At 34.2% G+C, this 18687-nt stretch overlaps 1 protein-coding gene across 1 annotated transcript in view; it reads right to left on the reverse strand.

Moving 5' to 3' along the window:
- The window catches only part of LOC103606040 (transcription initiation factor TFIID subunit 2), a gene marked incomplete at its 3' end in the record, with an annotated part of 83717 nt that overhangs the window by 39497 nt on the left and 25533 nt on the right, over positions 1 to 18687 (reverse strand). Inside the window, exons 4-10 of the mRNA XM_008590638.1 lie at positions 14939 to 15057; positions 13376 to 13517; positions 9131 to 9362; positions 6669 to 6853; positions 5315 to 5428; positions 4066 to 4165; positions 2219 to 2304 (exon numbers count right to left, since the gene is read on the reverse strand). Coding sequence (XP_008588860.1) covers positions 2219 to 2304; positions 4066 to 4165; positions 5315 to 5428; positions 6669 to 6853; positions 9131 to 9362; positions 13376 to 13517; positions 14939 to 15057 — 978 coding nt within the window. The remainder of the gene's footprint in view (positions 1 to 2218; positions 2305 to 4065; positions 4166 to 5314; positions 5429 to 6668; positions 6854 to 9130; positions 9363 to 13375; positions 13518 to 14938; positions 15058 to 18687) is intronic.

The raw sequence follows: 18687 nt of genomic DNA on the forward strand, positions 1-18687 counted from the left end.
AAAAAAAAAAAAAAAAAAATGTGGCATATTGAGGGCTGGCCCGGTGGCGCACTGCTACAGTGCGCCGCTTGGGAGCGCAGTGGCGCTCCCGCCGAGGGTTCGGATCCCACATACAGACCAGCCGCTCACTGGCTGAGCGAGGTGCGGGCACAACACCGAGGGTTGCGATCCCGTTGCCGGTCCCGGTCCGGTACGGGCGCGACACTGAGGGTTGCGATCCGTTGCCGGTCACGAAAAAAAAAAAAAAATGTGGCATATTGAAATTTAAAACATTTTATCAATCTAATATTTGAAAATTATTTTTATATTCACTTATTACTTCTAACCTTCCTTATGAGTTTTATGAGCTTAAAAGCTTTAGCAATGAACGGCAATATGGAGAAAGTTAAGTAAATTCCAAGGTACAATGGAATACTATGTAGTTCTTAAATGGAATGAACTAAATTTATGTATATAGTCACATAGAATGCTTGCTAAAATAAATCAATATGGTTAATTTTCTTTTAAAGTACAAAGTAATATGCATATAATTGAATTACATTTTTTAAATACCATGTACACAAAAGCAACAAGAAGATCTAGAAGACAATATACCAAACTTATAATCATGGTTATCTCTGAGGAGAGGAACTGGTAGGGGTAAGGGGTGGTTAAAAAAAAAAAAAAAAAAGCTGAAAGGGATCTTTTTACTCCACACGCTTCTAAATTATTTTGAATTTCTTCAAAGAGCATGTATTCATGTGCTGCTTTTATATGTACACTTTAAAAATTAAACAACAAAAACTAAGTAATGGGCAGAACCAAGGTAAAACCATTTAGTATAAATATTTACACATATGCTGTAATTATATGCTGGGAAACTGCCATACAGAAAGCAGTCAGGAGAAGAAAGTAAAAGGAACTAACATTTATTGAGTGAGTGCTTACTATGTATAAAGCTTTATTTCAAGTAATCCTTATAACCAACCTGGTTAAAATGGATCATCACTACCACTTTACACACAAAATACATACACAGACACAAATATACATCTGGAAAAGTTATACAATTTTCTTAGATCACAAAAAGTGGTAATAAAAATCCAAGTTTGTCTAACTCCAAATTTCTTTGCTTGCCCATTGACTTAATCTTTTCCTAGTGACCATGCTGCAACAAAGAAAAGGCTATTGCTTATGTAAGTTTGAGTTCCTGAACCTTTGTTGTGCTTCTGGACACTTCTGGCAGTCTGGCTAATTCTATGGGTCCATGTCAGAAATTAGTAAGTGACTAAAATACACAGGATTACAAAGGAAACCAAATACACTGAAATACAGTTATCAAAATATAAAAAAAATTATGATATACCAATGTATGGGATAGTTTATTAATACATTAAATAACAAGATCTAGCAACAGTCTACTGCAGTAATTTTGAGGTAGTGATGAATACAAAGGATATTTCAAGATATGTGCTAACAGTTTTAATGTGACAAGAAAATATCCAATGATTTCTATAGCTGACAAAAATCACAGATACGCTAATACCACTCTAGTTTATTGCCCACATTCTTAACTGAAGGAAATGTAAAATTGCAGTTTATCGTTAGTGAAAATAGAGAAAAATTTTCCCATGCAATTCAATCTATAGTCCATTAGGTAATCCATAAATGCTAGAATAAATAAGAATCCCTGCCAGCACCCTGATATTCTTATAAGTAGCTGTCTCCTTTACAGCAACATACTAAAAAAGAGATGAGAGAAAGAAAAAGAGAAAGGAGTGAGGGAAGATCAAAGGGAGGGAAAGTAAAGAAGAAAAAAAAGTAAATAAATGTCTAAAGAGGTGGCCATTTCAGGTAAATAGATAAGGTAGGATGTCTTGATGCTGAAATTATCTACTCAGACTTAAAAAAAAGAAAAAAAAAAATCAGTGGTACATAAGCAAAATACTTGTTTCCATTATTTTAAAACTTTAATGAGAACAATATGATACAGTGGCATTAAGAAATCGACCTGGAAAAGCAAAAATCCTTATTCTTCTTTTTAAGTTTAAATCCATTGATAGCCATCACATGTATTAAAAACAGTAAAACAATAAAGGATTAATGAGACTATTATCAGTTTTGTGTTATCAATATTTTTGCATACTATTATTACTCCTTTGGCCCTGTGTGGGCCTCAACACACACACAAGTGATTCCATAAAACATTTATAAAATCATCCATGAACAACAAACATACTTATCCTTCTCTTTTCCTCCACCAAATATGGGATGTAGTAAAACTCCACCAGTTTTCAGTTCATATGCCACTATTTTGTCTAGCTCCTAAAAACAATATTAAAATAGGAGTCAGTGGAAATTTTTTTTATATCTCAAATTTTAGAATTGTGAATTCTTATTTCCTGGAATCAGAATGTAAATTTCTTAAAATAAGTGAAATGCATTTAGAGCATAGTTTATGTTCTTATAAATAAAGCAGACTACACAGCTGGCTGAAGTGATAAGAGGCAAAAAGCCTTCTCAACTTTGTGACTTCGAGGCTGGCCAGCAGCCTGGCAACTTTTCTTTATGGCTCTTCTCAATCTCTCTGGCCTGTCTTCCAAATATATTTCTTCCTTCTCTGGATTTTGCCTCTGGGGATTTAGTCAAGTAAAAAGATAAATTATGTCAGGAATCCATCATTTTAAAACTTCTCAAGTCTTTTCTAATATGACATAAATCAAAGTAAAAAGAAAAAAGGTTAACTGAAAAAAAGACAACAATACAACTGTGCTGAAAACTCATGACTAGTTCAAATAATATAGATGCAGTATAGAAAAGTGATAAAAAGCAGAGTGAAGTAGTTAAAAACCAGGTTTGAATCCTAGCTCTGCTAACTTACTAGCTATATACTTTGACCAAATAACTTAACCTCTCTGTGCCTCAGTTTTCTCATCTGTAAAATGGGGATAATAACAGAGTAGTTAGGAGAATTAAGATGGTTAATATTTAGGGCCGACCCGTGGCTCACTCGGGAGAGTGCGGCGCTGGGAGTGCAACGGCACTCCCGCGTGGGTTCAGATCCTATATAGGGCTGGCCGGTGTGCTCACTGGCTGAGCGCAGTGCGAGCGACACCAAGACAAGGGTTGCGATCCCCTTACCAGTCACAAAAATGCAAAAAAAAAAAAAAAAAAGATAGTTAATATTTATAAGATGTTTATAATGATTCCTGACAAATAAGTACCATGTTATATTATTTTTCTTTAATAGTTTCTGAAATGAAGAATGATTCTTCCAGTTCTGGATGTATGAATCCTTTAATCGTTCTAGATGCTTGAAATCTTTAACAATTAACTTTTTGGCTTACTTGAGTTTACCCTTGGATGATAAAAATATATAAAATGAGAAAACAGAGAAGATGAAGGGGTCTATTTAATGAGGTTATTAAAGGCTGTGATTTTTTCACCTGAGAAGAAACTAAGCATGATGTAATTAAAATTGTGTATATATATGACTAGAACGGGCTGAGCAAAATATAGTTAATTTTTTCTTTTTGGCTAAATCTTTAAATAATAGGAAAAAGATGTCACAATGAGAGAGAATATAAACACATTCGAGGACTAGCCAGCATATAGTAAGCAGCTGCTGTGTGCAAAGCTCCATGCACATCACATATATAATGTCTCACAAACCCTGCCCATGGGGTAGACGCTACTATTGCTCTCCCTACACAGATAAGACCTGGAAAGATTAACCAAACTCACAAAGCTAAACAAATTTAGGAAGCACAATAATAAATGACTACTATGAGAAGCTGGGATATACCTATCACAAACTTGATATTTAAGGGGTTTAAATATTTTCTTCTCTAGGAAAAAAAAAAGTCTGTAGGAGCCAACATTCACTGACAATGAAAACTAGGTAAAATAGACCATTAGTTTTTCTCGGTGAAGCAATTCCAATTTTGCTGGAAAAAATTAGAGACAGTCAAATGGTGGTATTTTAAAAGTATTTTATAATCACTAAAAATAAAGGACAAGACTTGGAAATCAGGAGAACACTATATGTCTTATTGACTTATAAGTGGAAAATGGATCTGTTATTACCTCTTTAATCCAATGGCGGTACTCATTAACACCAAAAGTTTTTTTCATCCAAAGTCCATAAATATAGCCTGAAATTCCTTTCAGCACCCATTCATCAGACCTAAGCAAAAAGTCAAAATATAAACTTTTAATCACAAAAACTCTTCAGATGAAGTAAAAGAGAATAATAGAAGTGTAGCACAAACTTCCCTGCCTAGTTACAGAAAGTGAAAGTTATTAACAAGTTATTAGGTTTCCCAAGTTCCTTCGGCTGAGTTCTACTTGCGCATTCATTACGCCTTCTTCATATCTGGCTTTCTCTTCTTATTTAAGGATAATTTACCTACATATATGCTCTCACAGTGCTGCTTCTCTCCTGCCCAACTCTGTCCACACTGTCTGTCTCTAAGGAAATATCTACCCATAGCCAGGACTGTACTGCTCAATTCTAAAAGTCCACATTCTATTATTGCCAATCCTACCAATGGCATTCTAAAACCTAAAATTTAATTACCTAATTAATTTATTTCTTGGTTTCTCCAGAGGAAAGATAATCGACACTATTTGCTCATTTATTCGTTCATATATTCATCCATTCCACCATCCAAACATTTTCCCTACCATATTTCAGGTACTATTCTTTAATGAAACTATGTGTAATTTTAGGAAAATCACAAATCAAGAGGGCTTACCCTCTGCCCTTTTCCCCTCTAGCAAGCAAGCAAGAAAAACTAAAATTTACATACTATATATAGTATAGAATGTCCGCAATTATAAATTATAATCTTAAGGGAGTTTTGTGTATTTTTCAAATTCATCTCAAGTTAATCAAAAAGAAAATAAAGTGTTCTGACCTCTTGTTTCTTTCAAGTAAATTGAGACAAAGCTAACCACTAGCAGGCAAATCCCTGTATCATTATCACTAATGTAGAAGAGCATTATTTTGCCTTAAACATTACCAGTTGCTTCGAACATTGACATTAGAATTCTAACTATAGTTTTCTATACATTCAAGTTCTTATATCCATAGTATTCATTCAGTTCTTTAAAAGACATTGTTTTATCAACATTTGTACCTTATTCTTATTGTAAATTGCAGAAGTAATTCTTGGCCAAAAAGATAAAAGCTATACTCATTATTTCTCTTTAAACATATATAAATTAAATTGTCTACCTGTAATTAGGGCAAAGGTCAGCTTACTCTGCAGGGAAAGACAATAAAAATAAACTTTCCTAATTCTTTTTACTTGTAAACTTTGAAATTACTCACCAAGACATTCTGGATATGAAACATCCAAAAAACTGCTGGGCCAAGGACTGGGCTAAACACCTTCTAGTCAAAGGTGTCTCATCTATAATCATGGCACTGTGTAAAAGATTTGTGCTGAAATGTAAAAGGTGAGAAAGCTAATTATAACCAAGAAATAAACAATTATTCAGTCAAAATAAAATGATCACACTTTTAAAATAATGGAATTTAAGTTAAATATAAAAGAGAAAAGCCAAAATATTCTCTCAGAGCTTTCTAATCTTTTCAAAGTTTAGCTGAAATTCATAATTACAGTAACTTTTGCTTAAAGCAAGAAGCACAATGTTTTCCCCACTGATTTCCATAAAAAATATAAATAACTTTTTTGGAGAGTGAAGGGAGAAGCATCATTAATTAGAAACTGGTATGTTTTTTTTTTTTTTTTTGTCTTTTTTCCGTGTCCGGCAACGGATCGCAACCCTCAGTGTTGCCCCCGTACCGGACCGGGGACCGGCAACGGGATTGCAAGCCTCGGCGTTGCTCCCGCGCCTCGCTCAGCCAGTGAGCGGGAGCCGGTCTGTATGTGGGATCCGAACCCTCGGACGGGAGCGCCGCCGCGCTTCCCAAGCGGCGCACTATCCAGTGCGCCACCGGGCCGGCCCCAGAAACTGGTATGTTAATTAGAAACTGGTCCTCACATGAAGGGGTCTTCTAATTTCAAAAATCTTTTTCTAATAATAACTATTAACTTTTGGTTCTCTATTATTTACTTTCAAATCCCACTGGATCCTTCTAACAACACTCTGGAGAATGTAGGGGCAGTATTACTATACAGATCAGATGAGAAATTTATATTTTACAGATGAGAAAATTTAGGTTCAGTGAAGGTAGAATGACTGATCTTGAGACATAAAACTTCTAACTTTGGAACTTTCCAAAGAAAAAAGGAAAGAAGGGAGAGAGGTAAGAAGGGTAAATAAAGAAAAAGTAATACTCTCTTTTAAAAAAAAAAAAATTCTGAAGATATCAATAAATTTTTAAATAGTGCCAGAAAAAAAGCTATACTAGTCATCCATACAATAATTTGTATGATTTTTTAAAAATTTATAAACAGAGACGACACTAAAAGAAATATGAAAAATATTAATATCAGTTAATTCTGGATGAAGATAGTCTTGAGTTATTTTAAAATTTTCGTCTTCATGCTTTTCTACATTTTTCAATTTTAAAAACACTAGATATTCTGCAAAGACAACCACATCTACATTAAAAGACAAAAGTTCAAAAGTCACATTAAAATTGATCACAAAGTCAATAATTATTCTTCATATTATTACCCTAATTTTAGGCATTTCAAATTTGAAGAGATACCAACCTAAAAATGCTCATGGAAGCATAAGCAGCCACTTCAACATATGCCTCATCAATGAATACAGTCTTAAAACAGGAATATGGATATCTACATGTAAGAATTTCTTCATAAAATTCAAAGACTTCATGAAGGTATGATGTAGTATGCTTAAGCAATGGAAGAAGTTGGGGTAAACAAAAATGAGTAACCTGAAAATGAAAAGCAGAAAAGAAGATCATCTAACTGAAAAAGCTAACTTTAATATTTTAAATTTCCCAAATATCTCAATTATAAATAAATGCTCCTATAAATCCTTTTTTTAAATAAATTTCATGATGTTGAAAGAAAATGTGAACTTAAAATGATTACTTTTACTGATCATATTCACAAAATATTCATGGTACTTAAAAATTAAATTCATGATGAATTATAAGTCTATGAAATTCTTAGACCTATTAAAAATATAACTTTGATTCCAAATAAAAGTTTCTTTTGATATGCCTAATAACAAGAAAGATCTAAATTTTCCAGGTTTATTGCAAATCTACTTTTTATTCATAAATATCCAACCTAGTGAATACTGCACATGTTACACTACTATCTTAGTAATTAATAGTTAATGTTAATTATACTGTTTGCATATAAAGAACAATTACTTAAGTTCTTCTCTAATATCTTGACTACATAATTGAAAGCTGCAGGGAAGCTTACTGACAGAAGATAAGAAATGCCAGCAATAGAAATAGTAATTCTGGCTTTCTTATTAGGTTACATCATACCTTGGTCACACAAATATCATACATGTTATGATTCTGCGTCAAATGAATGGCATCAAAAACAACACAGATCACTCTGACTAGAACGACCTGGTGAGGTTTCATACAGGAGACTGAATCTCAGGTAATCTTTTTGAGTTGGACAAAAGATTGATAGGTAAGGATGGAAAAAGAGGACATCCCAAACAGAATTAAAGATAGGAAGAAATAAGGTATCAGAGAAATATAAGTAAATTATTTTGAATATAACAAACATTAGGGTCAAATTCTAGAAGATATTGAAAGCCATGTTAAAGAGTTCTGATTACTGCAGACCTGTGGTGGCAAGATTTTAACGTATGATCAAAATTATTCTTCTATTAGCATTATAGAAGAATAGATTAAAGGCTACCATAACAGTAGCCATGGCATCTATATGTTATTAATGGTCAGGACCCAAACTGCATTATAACTCCCTTGGTACACAAATAAAAAATAAAAACTATTCATCAAGAAAGTATACACTTTTAGACAAACCTACATGGTAGCAAATCTACTGATAATACAGGTAAATACTACTATATATTTGAGACAGAGACAGACTAAGTCATGGACTCTAAATATTCAAGAAAAATACTTCTTAACTGTCATTTATCTTCCTCCCATCTAATAGTTCAGAGCAGAAAAAAATTCTTCCAAAATACAAAATATATACTAACAAATGTTGGTTTTGAAGTTGATCTTTTACTTAAGATAATAAGGTTCACTGCCAATCTTATCAGTGGATACAACTTTAAAAGAGTCATTGTCAAGACAGGTGAAGTAAAACCATTAACAAAATATCCTCAATCTTTTCCACGAATGATTTTACAAATCCTGTGAATTTCAGGAAAAAAAAAATATAGAAGGCATACCGAAGAGCTCACTGGCAGTTTTTCTAAAGCTATGTGCCCTTGATTTTTATTTGCATACTGAAAGAAATGCTATTGAGATATCAAAATGTATGCTTATATTTAAAAAAATCAAAACAAAAAACCCTAAATTGAAAACATAAAGGACTAATAGTTATTTACTAAAAGAGATTAATTGAAATGTTATTTTAAACAAGCACAGAAACCAAGAGGGTTAATAACCAATGAATCATTTTCTAACCACAGAAATCTCATGTTTGGGGAGGCCTAAACTTACTATCTGGCCTTTGAATTGACATATGATTTGTGGTAAGATATGTTCTGGGAAGAAACCAGAAAAAGTATTCATGAGTTTGCTGACCAGACTAATAACCCCAACTCAATCTTTTCTCTTTTCCTCTGTATATGTTATAGTGAGAATGAATCTTCCTCTTTAATTTTGAATGTGCAATATTTCAGATTCCAGAACTGGGGCTGCAACATTCATAAACATATGCTAAACAAAAATAGCACATTAGTAATGAAAAGAATTAGTTACAGAAATCAGCCTATATGTTAATGAAGGCATAACTGAAGTTCTCTTGGAATGCCAAGATGCCTGTTGAAAAAAATCTGAAATTTTAATACAACAACATTTTGAAAGGTATTCTTTCAAGAATTCACATCATTAAATATATCAGATAAGGAAACATTTTCTCTCTAGTGATATTCTTGATGGTTGAAAGAAGAGTTAAGAAAGACTTAGTATTTCATTAATACCCTCTTTTTATCAGGAGTGAAAGGGTGCGAAGAGAGTAAGGGGGGAGAAACTAGGACTTACCTCATGCATATATGGATCTACAAGTATTTCAAAAGGTCCAATGGCTAAGGAGATATTTGATGCTGCTGTAGGAATGGTAAGCATGTAATGAAAGGTCTTCTTCCTCATATCATGGGTATACACTGTCTCCACCAAGTCTCCATTGGAAACAGCCACCATTGCAGCATCTACTGTAAATTCTAATTTCCATGTACATAGTTCAGAGTATGAATCAACACATGGGAACCAAAATCTAGAAAAAAGATTGACAGTATAGAAAATACATTAAAAGTGTACACTATTTTGTTTTCCCCATGTTATTTTAACATTTCTAGAAAATGTACAAAAAGAAACCTTAGCTTTTTGGCTACTGAAGCTTTTTGGCTACTGAAGCTTTTTATTGTGTAACTTGAAAGAATCTGATTTTTAAAAATCTGTTTCCAAATATTATTTAGCAATATTAACAAGATATATCATGTGCTACCTCCAGTTCAAACCCTAAAAAGAGTTAAAAATTATTTTAATTTGCATATTAACATTAGTTGGTTTTTATGTTGCATTCATTTCCAGAAACAAAAAAGTTTATGATAAAGTTTTATAAAATATAATTAATATTCAGAATCTATTCCAAAAGTTAAGAGATTGCTTTTTTATAGTATGTGATGCATTGTATATATTCAAATGGAAGGCTGGTAAAGCCAGATATAAAATTTATATTCAACTTTCTTTTTTTTTTTTTTTTTCTTTTTGTCTTTTTTCGTGTCCAACAACGGATCGCAACCCTCAGTGTCACGCCCGTACCGGACCGGGACCGGCAACGGAATCGCAACCCTTGGCGCTGCGCCCGCACCTCGCTCAGCCAGTGAGCGGGAACCGGTCTGTATGTGGGATCTGAACCCTCGGCGGGAGCGCCACCACACTCCCAAGCGGCGCACTGTAGCAGTGCGCCACTGGGCCGGCCCAAAAATTTATATTCAACTTTCTATCAAGTCAGGTTGGGTCTTATTACCTGCCAGGGTCAGTACTTGATATTGAAACATAAAGAGTATAAGACATTAACACTGGCTTAGAGGAGTTAATCTGAGGAGAGGATACACATTATAAAATAACATTTCAATAACATGAAGTGAACTAGACAGCTATGACAATGAATGAACTACAATCATACACAACAATGTAGGTAAATCTCTATGATGAACAAAAAAAAAACCCAGATATAAAGAGTAAAATGCATATGATTCCATTTATACACAATTCAAAATCAGGCATAATTAATTAATCTATGGCTTTTTATAAATCAGAATAGTTGCGCAGGAGAATGTTACATCGGGAAGTAATGAATAAAAGTGGATGAAAGGGAGATCTCTGATGCTGGTAATGTTCTTTGTCTTGATATGAGTGTGAAATACATGAGTCTGTTCACTTGTGAAAATTTACAAACTTTATACTTAGAATTTGTGCAGTTTTCCATATGTATGTTTTCCTTCAATATAAAGTTAAAAAAAAAGAAAGAATCAAGTAAGATGATTAATTTAGAAAAGCAGACTTGAAAAGAAGGGAAAGGAAAAGGGAAGACAGAAGACTGAGAAGGAATTACAAACAGAACATGATGCAGAACGTGTAGAGAATCAAGCTTATATATCTCATTTCATACTAAACATATGTACAGACATAATTCTTTTTATTGCGCTTTGCTTTACTGTGCTTTGCAGATATTGTATTTTTTTACAAATTTAGGGTTTGTAGCAACACTACATTAAGCAAATCTATGGGTGCAATTTTTCCAACAGCATATGCTCATTTTGTGTCTCTGTGTCACATTTTCATAATCTCGCAATATTTCAAACTTTTTCATTTTTATTACATCTGTTAGGGTAATACGTGATCAGTGGTCTTTGATGTTACTATTATGATTGTTTTGGGGTACCACAACCTGCACCCATATAAAATAGCGAACTTAATAAATGTGTGTTCTGACTGCTCCACTGACCAGCCATTCCCATCTCTCTCCCTCTCCTCAGGCCTCCCTATTCTCTGAGACATAATATTGAACTTAGGCCAATTAATAATTCTACAATAGCCTCTAAGTGTTCAAGTGAAAAGAAGAGTCACATGTCTCTCACTTTAAATCAAAAGCTAGAAATAATTAAGCTTACTGAGAGGCAGACATGTCAAAAGCTGAGATAGGCCAAAAGCTAGGCCTCTTGCACCAAAGTTAGCCAAATTGTAAAAGCAAAAGAAAAGTACTTGAAGCAAATTTAAATAGCTACTCAAGTGAACACACAAATGATAAGAGAGAGAAATAGCCTTAATGCTGATATAGAGCAAGTTTTAGTGGTCCAGATAGAAGATCAAACCAGATATAATATTCCCTTATGCCAAAGCTTAATCCAGAGCAATACCCTAACTCCATTGAATTCTATAAAGGCTGAGAGAGGTTATGAAGCTGCTGAAGAAAAGTCTGAAACTAGCAGAGGTTAGCTCACAAGGTTTAATAGGCTACCTCCATAAAATAAAAGTACAAGGTGAAGCAGCAAGCGCTGATACAGAAGCTGCAGTAAGTTTCCAGAAGAGCTAAGCTAATTGATGATGCTGGCTATACAAAACAACTTTTTTTTCAATGTAGATAAACAGCTTTATAATGGAAGAAGATTCCATCTGGGACTCTCATAGCTAGAGAGGAGAAGTCAATACCTGGCTTCAAAGCTTCAAAGGACAGACTAACTCTTGTTAGGGACTAATGCAGCTGGTGACCTGAAGTTGAAGCCAATGCTCATTTGCCATTCCAAAAATCTTAGGGCCCTTAAGAATAATGCTAAATCTACTCTGCCTGTGCTCTTTCAATGGAACAACAGAACCTGGATGACAGCACGTCTACTTACAGCATAGTTTACTGAAATAGTCATACACTACATAATAATGTTTAGGTGGTAAATGACGGACAACATACACAATGGTGGCCCTGTAAGATTAGAAAAGTTCTATTAACTACTGACTAAAGCTGAGAAAAGTTCTATTAACTACTGACTTCCTAGCCATGCAACATCATACCATAATGTATTACTCACATGTTTGTGGTGATGCTGGTATAAACAATCCTACTGCACCACCAGTTGTATAAAAGTATATAGCACACACTAGTACAAATACTGTATGTACAGTACATAACACTTTATCATGACAATAAATGACTATGTTACTGGTTTATGTATGTACTATACTATACCTTTTATTGTTATTTTAAAATGTACTCCTTATACTCTTCAAAAAAAAGTTTACTGTAAATAGTATGCTGTTATGCCATTCTCATACATCCCATGCTTTCAACTGCATCATTTCTCTTGTCCTTGATTTAATCTCATGTTTTAAATCATGTTCCCTAAGCATGCAAAATCCACAGCTAATGTTGCCAGTTAGGGGTCCATGTTAAATAATTGTGTAGTAGGCTATACTATCTAGGTTTCTGTAAGTACTCTCTACGATGTTTGTACAACAGCAAAACCTAACAGCACATTTCTCATAATGCTGCTTCTGAATAAGCAAAGAAATAGTTTCTTGAGATGGAACCTACTCCTGGTAAAGCTGCTATGAACATTGTTGAAATGACAACAAAGAACTTAGAATACTACATAAACTTGGTTGACAAAGCAGTAGCAGGGTTTGAGAGAACTGACTCCAGTTTTGAAAGAAGTTCTACTATGAGTAAAATGCTATCAAACAGCTTCATATGCTACAGAGAAATCTTTAATGAAAGGAAGAGTCAAACAAAGCAGCAAACTTCATTGTCTTATTTTAGGAAATTGCCACAGCCACCCCAACCTTCAGCAACCACCTCCCTGATCAGTCAGCAGCCACTGTCATAGAGGCAAGACTCTCCACCAGCAAAAAGATTACAACTCACTGAAGGCTCAAATGATCGTTAGAATTTTTTAGAAACAAAGCACTTTTTATCACAACTTACCAGGAGTAGAAAAAAATAAAAAATAAAAAAAGCATTTTTTTAAATTAACATATGGACATTGTTTTTTAGACATAATAGACTTAATAGACACACTTAATAGACTATAGTATAGTATAAACATAACTTTTATATGCAGTGGAAAACCAAGAAAATTCATGTGACTAGTTTAATTGCAATATTCACTTTACTGCAGTGTTCTGGAACTGAACCTGCAATATATCTGAGGTATGCCTGTATTGCATATACATAGAAAAATGCAATTGAAAAGTGGAATTAATTTAAAGATATAAGAATTTATAATCTACCTTGTGGAATTTTGATACCCACAAGAGAAAACATGAGCACCCCTCTCTGCCATACTTCCCTCTACACTGGGTACCACAAAATGAAGACCTCCTTTTGGCTGATCCAAAGAAAAATTGATGTGTATCTTCAGGACCTTTAACTCTGCAACAAATAAATACACATATATTGACACATAAATAAATAACAGTGGTCTATATAATAAGAGGAAAGACTAAGGCTAAACATAAATCGAAATCAAAGTTTGAGTTTTATATGAAAAGCTACACTCTTTACCCTAGTTTAGGCTTTTATCATCTCTCCACCTATATTAACTCAATAGCCTGACTCCATTGATGTTCCTAGCTCTATCTACTCAATTCTAATCACTGCTGTTTATTCCCAAAATACAGCTTTGGTCATGCCATATCCTCTTCTTAACATTTCTTACAATGTACATCACCTTAAGAAAAAAGTTCAAAACTCTCACACTGGACACTTAAGGCCTTCCAGATCCAACCCCAATCTTACTTTTCAAATTTTTTCTCCTATTACATTCCCCCACAAATTAACTCTAGTTGACTTTGAGGAGTAGGAGAAGGAAACAGGGTAAGGTGGGGAGAGCTACCCAACAATTTGCATTATTTATTATTAGGTCTTTTGTTATGTTTGATTTCTGCGGAATAAACATATGCTGTTTTCATAATAAGATAAAGATTGTTTCTTTTTATTTACTCCCAAACACTACGACCATCTGAACTACCTCCAAACACTGAGCATGCAATGATGAACTTCTATACCTACCCCCTAAATTGGGTAACTCCCTCCCAAACTCCACCCCACACATTGAAAGCAAAAACAAAACAAAAAAACTTTTATTTCCTTATCTTTGTTAATTTTTTATAAGGTTAAATAAACGTAGGCAGAAGCTTATGTATAGTTATAATGGCTGCAACTTTACACAGAGAAAACAAAGATTTACAAAAAGTATGCTCAAATGTATGCCGGAGGGCTGGCCAGTTAGTTTACTTGGTTAGAGGGTGGTATTGACAATAAAGGTCAAGGGTTCAGATCCCTTTACTGGCCAGAAGCCAACTTTCTTTTTAAAAGAAGTATGCAGAATGAGTGTCAAGAACTTTATGTTCTAGCTTTGATTCTACTGCTAATTACCTAACTGAACTTCAGTAGGTCACTTATGCTATTGGACTTCAGATTACTCTTCTGTGAAAGAAGAGAACTAAACCAGACGATTTTTCAGGATCTTTCCTGCTATAAAATGATATAATTCTAAACTGATTTGATATTGTAAGTGTCCTGAAATCTTGACAAATTGTTCTATCCATATGATTTTTTAAAATATTTTATTTTAAAAAACAACAGTGAAATGATTTGCTTTTTGTCACAACTCTTGATTGATACTTTCCTGTAGCCAGTGATCCTTAAGAAGAAAAAGAGCTTCCAACACCTTCTGTATATTTCAACTGGTTAATTTATAATTTTCACATCACTGATTTTCATGTAAAATTTTCTAGTCTCTGGATCTAAAATGATTTTAGTATACAGTTAATAAATTCTTGGTGCTTTACCATCAACGTGTTTCCACAGCTCTGATGGAACCTTAATGCAAAGTTCTCCATTTCCTGCATCAGGATCCACAGCACTAACTGCAGCTGCATAAGCATTGGAAAAATAATTGAGATTTCTCCTAGGGGAAGAAAGCCAACTTTTAATAATAATAAGCCACAGATTTTCTTTTTCTTTTTTTACCGAAGATTTTCTTAAATATCATTTGACACCTCTTGTTTGTAAGCACATACATAATTTATAACAGCACTTTCTAGCCAAGTAAGCATTGCTCTACTCACCATGTTAAAAACTATTAAACTTTAAATTGTAAATACAGTGGCATATAAATTCGGCTCACCAACATTATGCGATTATTATGATGATTATCACACTTTTCATTATGGAATGCCAAAGCCACTACTTTTCTGATACAAATGTAAAGAATATATGTAGAATTTAAAATTTTATTATTCTTTATCAATCTGGCAAAAGTTTGAATGTATTCAACAGCTTTATAATTAAAGAAAAATTAAGATGTCTAAAACAAGTCAGGATGGGAATCAATTCCTTGAAATGTAATACCATTTACAATGTAAGCTTAACGAAGGCAGAGAATTTTTGGTCAGTTCACTATTATATTCATTATATGAGGGTACTTCAACAAGTTCATGGAAAAATAAAATTAAAAGATAATACGAATCTTTCCATGGGCTTTTTGAAGTCCCTTGTATGTCAAGAGGTGCTCAATAGGGCCGGCCCGGTGGCGCACTGCTACAGTGCGCCACTTGGGAGCGTGGTGGCGCTCCCGCCGAGGGTTCAGATCCCACATACAGACCAGCCACTCACTGGCTGAGCAAGGTGTGGGCGCAACACCGAGGGTTGCGATCCCGTTGCCGGTCCCGGTCCGGTACGGGCGCAACACTGAGGGTTGCGATCCGTTGCCGGTCACGAAAAAAGACAAAAAGGAAAAAAAAAAAGAGGTGCTCAATAAATATTTGTTCAACAGTTATTTCACCTTATTTCCCACTGAATAAAAATGATACACAAAAGTCTTAAGGAAATATGAAAACATTGTTCTTATCTGATTTTCTAATTTTATTCCATAAAAACAACTTACACACATACCTACACACACAGACACACACATTATATCTGCTCACTGACACCAGTTAAAAGAATATGTAAGGGGCCGGCCTGGTGGCGCACTGCTACAGTGCGCCGCTTGGGAGCGCGGCGGCGCTCCTACGAAGTTATTACGCCCGCCCAGGGTTTGGATCCCACATACAGACTGGTTCCCGCTCACTGGCTGAGCGAGGTGCGGGCGCAACACCGAGGGTTGCGATCCCGTTGCCGGTCCCGGTCCGGTACGGGCGCGACACTGAGGGTTGCGATCCGTTGCCGGACACAAAAAAAGACAAAAAGGAAAAAAAAAAAAAAAAAAGAATATGTAAGAAGGGAAAAAGACAAGGAATGGGAAGAGCAAGCAAACAAGATGAAAGACACAAACACCATGAACAATATCACTGTTGTACATCTTTATGTCTACCATCCTGCCATTAGGTGTTGCCATATGGTAAAATTAGTAACATTTCTCTAATTTAACAAATTTTTAACCCATTTAAAACACAAGTTTCATATACTTTACAGAACAATCAAAGGAAAAATAAAATGGGAAAAGTCACTAAAGAAACATTAAAGTTATACAGTCTTAACTTGACAGAAGTTATTCCTTCCCTATCTCCATCTCTCTCTCTACCAATTTAGGAAGGATGTATATAAACTACGACTTTAACAACTATTCAGGGTAACTATAAAACATACGACTCTGCAAGTAGTTAAACATACTTCTCAGTATATTTTAGTAATTCTTTCTGTTAGATAAATATGTTAAATAAAAGGTATAAAAACTATAGAACAGTAATAAAAATAACTGTTCTAACACACCATCTTTTTTTTTTTTTAAATATCATACAATAAAATTAACATTTTTTTCCTGTTGGTATACAGTTCTATAAATTTTAACATACATACAGATTTAGGTAACCAACATCATAACCATGATATACAACAGTTCATCACTCAAAGAATGACTTTTGTGCTCTCCCTTGTGTCAAATAAATGGAATCATTCAGAATATAACCTCTTGAGACCAGACTGGCTTATTTTACTCAGTATGCTTTTAAAATTCATCCAGGTTGTTACATGTACCAACAATTTGTTCCTTTTCACCACTAAGTAGTATTATATTGTATAGTTTATACCATAGTTTGTTTATCTACTGGCCAGCTGAAGGACATTGAGGTTGTTTCCAGCTTTTGGATATCACTAATAAAGCTGCCTTGAACATCTGTACATAGATATAGGTGAATATAAGTTTCATTTCTGTAGTATAAATATCGAAGAATGAGATTGCTGAGTCATATGGTAAACATATGTTTAACTTTCTAAGAATGGCCAAACTGTGTTCCAGAACAGCTGTACAATTCTGCATTCTCCTTAGCAATGTATGAAAGTGCCACTTGCTCAGAATCCTCACCACCACTTAGTTAACATACCATCTAATTTTAAAGACTATTTTGAATACCTACAGATACATTTCTTTAAAAAAAAAAATGTCAAAAACACAAAATTTGAGAAATGGTTGCAGAATTTGTACCTCCACCCCCCGCCCCAAGTTATCTGTGAAATTCAAAAATAAATGTATGACAGTTGTACAAAAAGAAAGCCAGATTTAAATATTACATATTACAGTGCTTACTTTTTTTAATGCAAAGTTATTTTCACTTAATCTCCTCATTTTCTGAGAAAAGGTAAAGTCCAAATAAAATGAATGAGTCATTATAAATGAATCTATTGGGAAGCCAGTCATGAAGAATAATCTTCCAATGGTTTGGATTTCAGTGTACAAATCAAATATGTTTCCTTTTGTAATATCTTCATAGAAGTCAAAATTTACAGGGCAAGATTATAGTGTTTTCAATTTTCAGAGTAATAATGACTTGAAAATATTAATTTGCCCTTTCTTGCCCTATAACCTCCACCATCTCCAACTCCTAGTCCCCTTCATGGAAATACAGATTAAAGATGAGTAATGCTACAGAGGGATATTGAAAAACTAGTAAACTAAGAGAATCAAAAGAATGTTCTCTAAGAACTTATTATGTACAACCATATTAAATTAAAATAACATGATAATCTTGTCAGAAAAAAAAAATCATTTGCTTCCTAAAACTACAGGTGTACATTTTGCAAAAATTGGTAACTACTTGTTAACTTTTTCTCTACTTGAAAAAAATTTTATTGACGTATAATATGCTTATATATCAAAAAAGCACACATACTCCAAGTATACAGCTCAATGAACTTTCACAAACTGAAAAACCCAAGTAGTCAGCCAATATCAAAATTAATAAGGATGACTTTTTTAAAATAATCAAAACAAAATTTGACCTGATACTGAAACCATATAAAACTTGTTGAAAACTGGTTAAACTAGCTGAAAATAGTTCTACTTGTCTATTTCATGCTGTTTTACAAGTTGCCTTGCAGAGCACATGCAAAGACATGAGCCCTGCCGTCCAGAGTGCCACAGGAACCTGAAAATTCTCCACCTATGGAACCAAAAAGCTGGACTCAGACCCAATCCCAACCAATCACCCTTTGCCTAGTCATATGGCCTGAACAGGAGCCGGCCAATCCCCAGTCTCTGATCCTTATCAATCCTCTAAAACCCATTCAGCCCCTGGTTCAGATTTGAGCAGTGCCTCCT

Source organism: Galeopterus variegatus, unplaced genomic scaffold (assembly GCF_000696425.1).
Source record: "Galeopterus variegatus unplaced genomic scaffold, G_variegatus-3.0.2 Scaffold6237, whole genome shotgun sequence".
Classification (NCBI taxonomy): Eukaryota; Metazoa; Chordata; class Mammalia; order Dermoptera; family Cynocephalidae; genus Galeopterus; species Galeopterus variegatus.